The sequence below is a fragment of the Poecilia reticulata genome, linkage group LG13 (genome assembly GCF_000633615.1).
Source record: "Poecilia reticulata strain Guanapo linkage group LG13, Guppy_female_1.0+MT, whole genome shotgun sequence".
Classification (NCBI taxonomy): domain Eukaryota; kingdom Metazoa; phylum Chordata; class Actinopteri; order Cyprinodontiformes; family Poeciliidae; genus Poecilia; species Poecilia reticulata.
The window spans coordinates 16,535,870-16,548,161 of NC_024343.1; the positions used below are offsets into that span (position 1 = coordinate 16,535,870).

The 12,292-nt window shown below is 42.9% G+C and overlaps 1 protein-coding gene across 1 annotated transcript in view; it reads right to left on the bottom strand.

The window, feature by feature from the left end:
• The window catches only part of rsrc1 (arginine/serine-rich coiled-coil 1), a 139,339-nt gene extending 127,286 nt beyond the window's left edge, over window positions 1-12,053 (bottom strand). The window contains exons 1-2 of the mRNA XM_008425877.1: window positions 11,953-12,053; window positions 10,375-10,497 (exon numbers count right to left, since the gene is read on the bottom strand). Of these exons, the coding sequence (XP_008424099.1) occupies window positions 10,375-10,497; window positions 11,953-12,053 (224 nt within the window). The remainder of the gene's footprint in view (window positions 1-10,374; window positions 10,498-11,952) is intronic.
• Between the last annotated feature and the right edge of the window lie 239 nt (window positions 12,054-12,292).

Genomic DNA, 12,292 nt, shown 5'->3' on the forward strand with positions numbered 1-12,292 from the left:
GTTAAGTACTTGCACACAGAAACCTAGAGATCAAAACAGTATTTTTTTTAATGCCAAATTATATCAAAACTTTGTACATCTTTAGTTTTGACATAACTAGTATAAGGGAACCTAAAAACAAAATGCAAGATAACTGCTTCCACAGGTGATCTGACACGCATCATTCTTTGTTGACAGACCTTTTAAAGGGTCAATTTACAGCTACGTTGTTGAAATATATCAACATATGAGTCAGAACATCTCTCATTCACATCTCATTACTTTCTTTTAATTCAGAAATTGGCATACATTGTCTCAGTATTTGGTAGAATTGCCTTTTTAAACTCTATGACTTGGGGGGAAACATCATTCCTCAAGATGTTGTTTCAGAATTTGTACATTGTTATTTCTTCACAATGCCAGCTTTTTATTAAGTACATGAGGCCCACCTGAAGCAAAACACCCAAACAGTATGATCAGTTACGATTGTGTTCTGTTCTGACCTTATATTTCGAAATATAACAATATCAACAAGGCTAAGCAGCTGACTTTTAATTTCACCAAACAGGACGTCTCAAAAAATGAAGTTCTTTCTCCCCGAGTGCTTTTGCAAACGGTAACCTGCATTTCATTTGTTGCTTTTGGAGTGATGGCTTCTTCTTCTTTTTCTTCTTCTTCTATGAGCCGCCTTTCAGCTTATTTCAACTATGTAGCACCTATGTCACAACCCAGTCTCCTTTCCAAACAGTGTTATGTCTGAACAATTCTGAGGGTCTGTTGAACAGATGAATGTGGATTTGGACATTTTACCCAAGGGTCAGTCAGACTTGTGGAGGTCCACAGTTCTTTCCCTGATATCTTTTCCCAATTTATTTTGACGCTTCCCTGCTGTCACACAAGAAAGCAGAATATCTGAGGTTTACCGCAATTTATCTCAAATGCTGAGAATTAACCAAACAGAAGCTTGCAAATTCATGAAATTACCATCCAGGCATTCTCAAATTGTTTAAAGGCTTAGTAATCTTAGTGTATGTAAACTTTTAACTTTGAAGAAAAAAGAATCCCTCATGTTATTCTGGCATTTAGCAAATAGAAATAAACGTAGCAATCCTAACAGACAAAATGTGGTAAAAGTCCAACAGTGGAAAAGGTTGTCTTTTCATGCAATGTATAAAATAATATCTGTCTCCTAATGTATGCATGTTAGAAAGTTAACACTTAAGTCTGTGCCAGGGTCCTCCGAGTGTCGGCGTCCATATGGTTGGAGCCCCAGAGTGAGCAGCTGACTGAGGTCGGTCCATGCATGCACTCTCAGCTCCAGTCTCAGAGGACTGGCTCAGAACCTGGCCACCAAATCACACACACTGCATAAACACAGCCCACCGCTGTGTTTCTTTAAAAGTATAAGAGCCGCACGCGCGCAGCGATGTTTATCTGCGCATAAATTAAGACCACAGGCATTTCGATTAAAAGACGGGAAGACGGGCAGAGATAAAATGAAAGTTTGGTAATTGAATACTTGTCGGGGTGACCTCGGAGCGCGCCGGACCGCCGATGACCTGATGTCCTGCTGGGAGACTGACACCAGGGTCCGATGTGTTGGTCCGACCAGTGGAGACTCACACACACACACACACACACCCTCCCCTCCTCTTCACCCCGTTCGTGTCACTGTCTGCCTCTCTCTCTCTCTCTTTCTCTCCCAACCTTCTCCGCCCTGAGCGTTATTAGACCCAGGGCTCTGTCGCCGCTCCCAACAGCTCAATGACAACACACAGGGCCTGCCAATTAGAAATAATTAGACAGTCATTTCAGTGGCAAGTCTTTTTAAGTGCATATATAACGATGCAATGATGCTTATTAGCCGGTCTGAGCCAGCGAGGACCAGGGCCTCAAACGCTTTGGTGCTGGAGAAAATAATTATGCCAGTGATCACAAAGCAAGCTGCATATCTCTGTACTTCACCTCCACGCGTTTCAAAAATCCACTTCATTAGCTCCCGTAATTAATCCTCCATTAATTGCAGGAAAAGCCCAGTTTACCTCCCTTCGTTTCTAATTATCATCTTATAAATAGTTATGGTTCTAATTAATGTGTTCATTAGGCAGGATATTTCTCTCAAAGCCTCGCTGGGAGCCAAAGGTCCGGCTCGGCTCTCTCTGAAGCCTAACCAGCCAGAAGGTGAGGCCATCCTGCCTGCATTTGCTTTTATTTTACTACATTCAACCTCCTAATTGGCATTTAAAACCCAATTTGGAAGAACTTCAAGAAGCTTAAATGGGAGCGAGAGACCGAGAGAAGGCTAGAAGGAGGCAGGGAGAGACGGAGATACATTTGGTGTTCATTTTCTTTCTGTTGATCCGGCCAGACGGACGAAGCTTTTCACTGTCACAAAGTAGACGCAAGAAGGGCGGACTGAATGTTATTAGTCTTTGGCATTCTGGAGGTTTCATTACCAAAACAGGGAAATCTGCCTTTTCACCAAAAAAAAAAAGAAAGGGAAAAAAAGGTGGTATTACAGATTTCTACTAGATTTCAATTATCAAAAGAACAGATTCTTTGTTTGGTGAACAGATGTAAATATATATATGGGCACCATGTCTGGGACATTTCAGTCACAAAGCTTTTAAAAATTGTATATTTGCATCATTTGAGATGCGGTTTTGAAAACTTCTGCCAGCTACTGAATTAACTGGCCAATGTTTGAACTTGAAAAACATTTCAATTTGAGGACATTTTGTCCCTGGAGATACATTGTTACAAAATATATATGTGGTGATTTTAGACAAACTAAATATTAGCTAATATTAACAACCGATATTTATTTTCATCTTATTGTTATCAGTTTCTGAAAGGGGAGTGAAAGAGATTGGTAAGGGCTACGTGTTTGGTCACGTCACAGTGATAGTGAAGTAATCGAGATTGTGGTGAGTTTAACTGAAGCAGTGGTGAAGGGCTGTTTTCAAGGTGTCAAAAGTAAATATTTGTCATCGGCCAAAAAGAGTGATGTTGTATCAGATATCGTTATTGGCTCAAATGTTCATAATTATGCACCCTTATTTCACGAGGTTGGAACAGAGACAGAGCAATGTTTGAATTATCAGGACGGTCAAAAAACGTTGTACTGTTTAAAGTATAAAACATCTGAATCCGAGACGGCCACGAAAAAAGTTAATTTTGCACTTTGTGAACCAGTTCCGTTTTGATTTGGTTTGTTTTCCTACTGATAGACCAAATCATGACTTGTTTTCAGTTTTACAGCAGAAACTGTTGCTGAAAAATCATATTCCCAACAACTATTGATGCCATGAACCGGGTACAACGCCACGGCGTCACATACATTCCTACTAATGATCATGAAGTGCATTTAGACGATCACTTCTGTTTCACTGTTCTGCATATCTGTTGCAGAAAAGTTTCACCTGACCAAAGGCAAGGCACTTGTCTTTATTTAGCATCGTTACACAAGCCAATCTGAAGTGCTCTATGGACGTAAAACGAAAGACAGAAAATACATTTTTATGACTGCATATTAAATGTAAACGCTTCAGCAGGAAGCAGTGTTTGCAATAAAACAATTTTGTATGCAGTCAAGGAAGGAAGCACATCAGTCAGGCTGCCACTTTGTGACGCACTAGCAGGGATGCAACCGCTGCCCTGGTGGAAAAAAAACAAGAAAAAAATCAGCTCATCAAACGTATTAGTATCCATTTGATTTGTGGGAAATTAAGGAATTTGCCATAAGAAATTTATGCAATTAGTACTATCAACAACAAAATCTCAACCGTCCGCTTGGCTCACAGGATATGCACAGTTCGCCTGAGGATGCAGAAGCCTTTGGAATATGCTGAAATTGGTACCAAAAGCTTTACAAAAAATAAACACTCAAAAAAAATTACAACAAAACTAACACTGCTTTTCTTTAGCAGGCAGCAACATAAGCTAACAAACATATTGTTGTACTGCCTTGTTTTTCTGACAAAAATATGTGTTCCTGACCAGTAATTTAAAGATATTTCTTTTATTTAGGGACAGAGTTGCTATTAACTAAGCTTTACTTTAAGATGATAATTCCAGACAGGATTAGAACAAAAGAGGGTGCAGAATAGGATGTGAAGCTGAGCTTTGTTTGAGTCCATTTCATTTGATAACCTGCATGAGAGGAGCGGCTGATGACTGTTGTGAGGTGAACTTTCTGTTTGTGTGTCTGCGTGCTACTCGGTGCAGACTCTACAGCTAGGTTGCTACCCGAGGGAGCGGGGTAGGTGTGTTGTGAGCCTGCAGGATGCAGGAGTGTGATGGGAGGGTGAGGTGGGGGAGAGGGAGGGGGCAGTTTGGCAGAAGTGAGAAGAGAGCAGAGGGAGGGAGAGGGTTTCCTCTGGCGGTGGAGGGGAACACTGCTCGCGGCGAGAAGGGGATGAAAGAGGCTGTCTGTGTCAGTCACTTATTCCTCCCTTTGGTAAATAAAGGTTTCTGACAACAAAGCTGAGCAGCGCTTGACTGGCCTTTACAGCAGATAAATAAAAAAGACAACACAGAAAGAGAGCAAGACAGAAAGAGGGAGGAAAAGAGAGGCGCAACAACAAACGCGCTCAGATCTTACGACTGGAAGCATGTTGATTTTTATGGAGTAGAGAAGACGTAGCTGAACCAAACCAGGTCATCTTTCAGTTTAAATCAACCCTCTGCAGGTCCGGTAATAGGGGAAGAAGGAAGAAAGGGCAGAGTGTCATCTTGTGGAAAGGGGAGAAGAGAAGATGTTGAGAGGCCATGGGATAACAGACAGTTGGATAAAAAAAAAAACTAAAGAAAAAAGAGAAAAAAAAACACAGCCAGGAGCTCGCTCTTAAATTCCAGTGTTGCAACACTCCAGCACACTTTAGTTCAACGGGAGATGAATATACACAGGTGAGAACGCTGTGGCAAGAATGTGCATCCTAAAGAAGATTTAAGCTTTTCTACTATTCCTCTTGATTTCATTTTGCATCCATCAGCACGCTATTAAAGCTAATGGTTCTCCTGAAACAACAAAACCACATAGAATCCACTTGTCACATCTTCAAAACACACTCAGGGCTGCTTCCTGGTGAAGCCAGCAACACCCAATGCCACCTGCTGCACTGCATTCACACACTAATCTCTGTGAATGAAAATACAAGGGCCACAAATGTACCAATATCCCTCTTCTTACTAGGAAGGACGACTGGTGATCAAGGCCGTAGAGGTCGCCTACAATAGGGTCCTTCCCCACCGGAGTTCAGCCTTCTCACACATCCTTTTTTTTCTCTCTCTCTCTCTCTCTCTGTGTGTGTAAGACCTTGTTGCACCACCCTTCGGTTCCTCACCTCAGTTCTCCCCAATCCCAAGCAGCCCAGATGACCTTGTGCACTCTTCATGTCGGAGCAAGGCAGAAAAAGCTATCTAGCAGATGTACGACACCTCATCTCATACAGGGGGAAAATTGCTGTGTGAAATAAATACCAGGTCATCGCTCAACTGCATGTGCGCACACACTCACTCACACACACACTCACACACGCTAAGAGCTTTACTTTGGCCTCGTACGAGGGGCAGGGCTGGTGTTGTACAACAGTAACTTCGAAGTCAGTATGAAAAGGGGCCTTTGTCTCAACCTCGGCGTTACAAAGCATCACCGCTTTAAGATATCTGACTAACTTTACCACAGTATAATAGTTTTTAATCTCTCTACTTTAACCAGGCCCCAGTTGTGAGTCTCACACGCAGGTGTCTGATCCAGTTTCCTGGGTGGAGTGCTTAGTTTGCCGTCTCCCCAAAGGGAAACGCCGATAATTAAAGGTTTCACTCTCCTTTAACTGAAGAGAGGTACTCCAGTGTTAGCGGGGCCAAACCCTGACGCCAGCACTCTGACCTGCTAACTCAACACAGCCCTGAAATATTAATGAAGTAAATTGGCGTTGTCAGCTCCCATGAAGTAGATGCTAACCTATGAGCACGTGTGTGAATACCCAACAAAGGACGATGCACTGGGCTTCGCTCCGACTGGTCAAGTGGTGGGTCTGTTGCGCCAGAGATTCCTACTCTGTTAGCGCCATTAGGGCTGCGGTGAAAAAGCAACCGAAGAGATTGACTGACTGAGCCACACACGTTTAGCCCCTGCTGCGGTTGCCGTTAACAGGCGAGAACTACGGCGCTCCGGCGTGCTCACCTAAAGACGAGCCTGTGATCCGGCTGTGATGAGAGGCTGTGTCGTCTTTGTTGCACCGATCAGATCACCGTACGAGGCAGCTGCCACGATCCACACTGCTCTCCCCCAGCGCACTATTCACTGACACCCCCATATGAGCATGCGTTCATGGAAATCTGCACATACGTGCATAGGCTCAATCACCCTTCCACAAGCAGGCCTGTTACACACACACACACACATACACTGCCTGATATGCCTGCTCACATCAAAGAGAATAAACATTAATGGCAAATAGGTAATCTGTTCCTCTTGTCTGTTTTACATTTCAGGGCAAGATTGACTGCCTCTGGGGGACCCGGCGCTTCTCTGATTGAGGGCAGGAATAAAAGGAGGAAGGGAGAGAAGAGAGGCAGGTAGCTCCAATAAATAGTAAACGCATGATGGAGCATTATTCTTATTTCATGGATCTTTCTATTTTTTATTGATAGGCGAGGGATCCAAAAGAGGGTAATAAGAATCCTCACTTCAACCCGCGCCGGCCGGCCACGGTTCTAATCTTTCCTCCTGGAATATTCTGTTGTGGACGTGATTATTCTCATTTCTTTTGAATAATATCCCTCTCGAGTCCATCTCCTGCTTCCTACGCCGCTCGCTTTCCCAACTGAACCGGCACTTTTTCCATTCTCCCCTAACTTTTCATCTCCTCTCGTCTCTCCCCTCTCCTGTCACCGTCTCCCAGACGCTCCTTCACATTCTGAAGGTGGAGCAGGTTCTGGTGCGCGGCCAGGTGCGGGGTGGCAGGCAGCGCCTTATATCTTGTCTAAGTATCAATCACGAGGTCCTGTCCGCTCAATCCTCCTCTGATCCATCAGAGAGCCGCTCACACAGTCTCATCCGCACATGCACGCACAAACACACAGAGCCCTGACAAATGGTGGTCATGGCACCGAAGCATTGTGCAACATCTATTAAACTTATAGGGTGTTGGACAAGCAGTGTCCAACGTAGACATACAGGCTTGAAAATTGCAAAATGTCTCCTTATAAAATAACTATTAAGTACTGAAAGGCTGGATAAAGATTAAACAATTAAGAAAAACTACGTACTAAGGAGTAGCCAGCTAATGTGTAAACTTATCAGATTACTGCAGATTAGTAAAAATACCACAGGTTGACACAAAATGTTATGACTAGAATGAGCCACTTTACAAATTCCAGGTATAGCAACAAAAACAAACAACTAAATAGTAATTATAATACAATGAATGTTTAAAGGAAAGAAAGACAATCTTGTGTTTTCCAAACAACCAGTTCATGCAAAAAGACAGAGCTTTATTTTGAGGAAGCTTAGACTTAATTAGCAATCAACGTTTTTGGAGAATTGATTCAGCTATTCAACAATTGCCACAGCGATTGATAAGTTAATCGTTTGAAGTGGTAAAATTGTGCATGAAAGCATCTTGCCAATCACAACAAAAATCTGACATATTGCTGTTTAAGCGACTTATTTTAAATACAAAGCGCCATGAACAACAATACTACTTTTGAGCGTCAACAGTAAGTTCGGCTTACTACACCAGCAGGAACAAGTTGTGTTAATTTCTGGCTGGCTTCGTCTGTGTCAGGAACCAGGGATTGTTAGCTGATCGGCAAACAGCTTGCAGTGTTGTTGGTTAGAACACGCTATCTTAGAACATGGTCGCGTTAGCTCTGGTCAGCATGGCATAAGAGCGACTAATTAGAACTGATACTTTTTATTGAATCAATAGTTGGCATACCAGCCTCCTGCATTCAATCGTCCACCTACTTTCTGATTAACTCAGCTAATTATTACTTGACCAGTTGGGAGATCTCAAAATGAACTTTAATCATTAGACGTTTAGTTTCCACTAAGTTTGGAAAAACAATAAAACGAGATCCTGCCAAAAGCACACCAAGGTAAAATCGCAAATTTGGCACCTTTGTCTCCGCACACACCAACTACACAAAATGAGGCACATCACAGGTGACACGTGTAATTAATGTTTCGCCAAAATGTTCTTCCATTTCTTTACGTTTTAGATTTAGGTGAAACACATTTTTAGATACATCAACAGGTACGGGCGAGACAAGAAACAGCGTGACAGCAGACAAAAACCACAAACGTTTTAAAACCACAAACTGGAGACGCCATCACTCATCCGCATAAATTTATAATTAATGCTCTCGTTTTGCACATCCCTAACTCCGCCTCGCACCCCCTCCCCCAACTAACTCCCAAACACGCTCTCTCACTAACGTCAGCCAGTCCACCTGCTCCTCGCTCACCATTAAGCCGATTACACAACGGAGCCCTCCTAATCACAGCGCAGCGTTTTGCAAACACCGACGTTCACCGTCGTCCTAAATCTCCCCAAATCCCTTCCACCTTTCATCTCGCGACACACCAGCGACGCCACTTTGCACCAACGTTTTCATCGGAGGCAGTTCCGCCGAGTGACGGACTCACCGCCGCAGAGGGTTGGGAGACACAGGCGCTTGAAACAAAACTACTCGTCCGAATCCCCTCAGCGGTTGCAGTTTCGTCGCTTATTCTGTGGCGGGAGAGTGGGAGTGTGGTGTCTTTTCATGACACCATCAGCCACACGTGTCAAAGCGTCTCTGTTGCATAATCCATTCATCCCAAAATCTCTGTAATGAAGATATTAAATCAGTTTTTCTCTTTGTGATTAAAATGATCTCTGCTCTCCCCCGCAGCCATACACAAGTAAACAAAGGGCCTCGCTCGCGCATATATTATAACAACCTTTCCCTCAATTGCGCATCTGTGCATGTTTTTGTGTGTTTCAGAGTGGTCGGTGTGTGTGAGGGATTTAAAAAAAAAAAAAAAACAGAACAGTTTACTGGTTCATTAGCCACAGATTAGTGATGCTAATGCCCTGGATCACCACACACAGAGACGTTCTCTTTATGTGTCTGAAAGGGATACGAGACTCGCCATTAATTATTACTTTATTTTACCGGGAAAGACCCATTGATTTTTAAGATCTCCTTTACAGGGGTGACCTGAACAAAAACAGCACTAAATGACATTGACCATAAAATGTATGCAAAAATAAAAAATAAAAAATTGAAACCTGAGTGATCACCACAACATAAATAAAAATAAAAATGTCCAACAACATGTTAAAAAACATAATCAATCAAAACCAAGTTTTTTCCAACTCAGTGCGAGTCCTTGGCAGCATCAATAGGAAAAGATTTCGCCAACATATATAGTAAGATCCTACACTTTTCCGGATAATGTGATATGTGACAGAGTCAGACGTAAGGGTGCACGGATTGCAGTTTACTGGCCGATCGCCGATTACCAATCTTTAAAAAGCCTGACCTGCAGATTCAGATTTTGGCAGATGCCATATATTTTTGTCTGAAATATTGTTAAATATGGCAAGAAAGTTGCTGAGTTGGAAACAGCGGGGGTGATTATTGATAACTGCGAACGTGCAGACATGACCCGGTCTGTCAGTCAAACCTCTCTCACGGCAGAGTAAAAGAGGACAGTGGTTGATTTTTAGATCTTTGGCGAGTTAGATAAAATCAATCAATAAGATCAGCTTCACATCAAAGTATCGGCTTATCACCGATCTCCCATAATTAAAGAAATCGGGGCCGATTTATCGGTGCGTGCCTATTCAGAAGACCAATGAATGATTTCATCTTCGCCCTGACAATGTAGATCATCCTACAGCAGACAGCCGCGGCCCTGTGTTTATGTGTGTGCGTGACATGTGTGAGCAGGTGCGTACACATTAGTTTAGCATAAATAACTGTGTCCGTTAGGGAACAAAAGTAGTGAAATACTAGAATAATAATGATCACCATTTGCATTTGTATGCTTCCTAATGTTGTAATTGCAGTAATGTCTATGAGCAGAGGTGTATTAGTGTATTAATATTAGCATATATGCTGCTGTTTCTCTTGTGTCTCTGCATCATCCACACTTGCCCACCTGCACACACACATAGGCAGGGCAGCTGAGACTGCATGCATGCATAACTACGTCCTGCTGACACGTGAGGATCCATTTGCTCATATCTGAAAACTTTGAAAATAAATATAAAACGATGTGTTTATGTTACGGTCATGTTTCAAAAGGCAAACACCCAAAAAGAAAAAAGCATTTGACACCATTTCTCATCTTCCTGGCTTAAAGGTTTAAAGCTAAAACCCAGTTAAATGTCCTACCTTCTCTCCCGGCTGCGGGATCTGTGTGAGCGGTGGCTTCTTCCTTTGTCTCTGTCCGCACTTCGGCTCCTTCTCCTGCGAGACGAACTCTGGGAGGAACTGCTGCTGGAACGCCGTCTTCTCCTGAAGCGGACACACAACAACCTGATTCAGCTTCATTCTACTTTCTGCTTCCTGTTGAACTACAACAACTGTGCCGAGGAGTCTCTTTGCAACCCACAAGTTGTCCGCTTAATTCCAGTTCTTTCCACATTTTGGTCTGGCCTTAGGGAAGACACATTCGTGAGTGCAGTTGGGAAAATGGTGTTTTAGTGTAAAGTGCTTTGAGTGGTCAGAATAACTAGAAAGATGCTGTTAATATTACACGGTTCTACATTTTTTTCACAGATAAAAAACCTGAAAAGTGAGCCGTGCGTTTGTATCAAGCCTCCTTTACTCTGATATTCCCAAATTGAGCCCGGTGCGCGCAAGTGTGGGAATGCTGGAGCGATCCACAGCTTAGATGGGAGGATCTGTCAGCAGGACAATTATTATGCCTACACTCCAAAAAGTTAGGCTTTGAAATAAGAGTGGCAAGAACAAAGCCTTTGCTGAAAGAGAACAAACAGAAGCTCAAATCAAAGTTTGGAACAAGCCATGCAGGCGATACATGAACCTGAAAAATGGTGCTCATGTTCGATGACCCCAACATTGAACATTTTCACCCTACACGCAAAAACAACATGTTTTGGAGAACAACTGCTGCACGTCACCCAGAACACACCATGTCCATGGAAATATTATGTTGCTGTTCTTCAGCAGGGATAGAGAAGTTGGTCAAAGATGAGACGTTGGATGGAGCTAAATACACACGAGTCCATGAAGAACATTTAAGAGTTGTTGTTTTTTTTTTACTTCTACCAAATGTTTCGACCTACAAAGACAACTCTGCGCGTTTTGTTTTATTCACCAGTTTCCTGGAGCTCATGTGAAACTCTCCCCTTCCCTGAAAAACACAGGCAGCATTCCTTTTCAGCAGCTAATTCCAGAAGTAAGCAGCTCTGATAGCAACTTTGCATTAGTAAACACTCTCATCCATGGCCCAAGGCTGCAAAACCGCGCTGGCTGCACTACAGTTCCTCCACAGGGGCCCTTTGGTGCTCTTTAATGCAGCTACAGCAGCGTGTGTAGTGCCTGTTTTCCCAAACACCGCTAACACCATGGTTCTATTGATATCGTGAAGTAGGAGGCATTGACGGGGGTGAATGTAAATGCAGAAACCTCCGTCCTGTACTCCACAAACAGTCTGTGCAATACTCATTATCTGAAGTCTCTCCTTTTGGTTCACCAAAGCAAAAAATAAAAAATAAAAAATAAACTAACCAAACCTTCAAAAGCGCATCTTAAAAAAAAAAAAAAAAAAAAAAACACTTACTCCTGTGGGACCTCAGCAAGATACAGAAGAGGAGGAGAGGCTAGCAATACAAATAACACAGAGGCTGAACTATCAAACCAAATTTGTACCACTTAGAGCAGCGCAGCAAAGATCTATTAGTATTCTAAAGGCTTGATCCCGAGAGCGAAGCCTTATGAAATCACTTCCACAGCTGCTCCGCAAAAACCACTTCACACATCCCACAGAAGAAACGCATGCACGGGTCAGCAGAGGTTTCCTTGGAAGGTGGCGTTTGCTCACACATTTTCACCAGCGCCTGTGCAGATGTGATGTCACCGAAAACAATAGCTTGAACAAATTTCAGGGGAAAACGTTTTTTTTATTTTTTTAAATCATAGAAACTCTTAGACGGCAGCCAATGTGTTCGGTAACTCAGAGCAAATCAGCTGCCTTCTCTCTTATTCATTCGCAAACACTTTTCACCATTTTGTTCCTTATTCACACACACACACACACGCACACACACACACACACACACACACA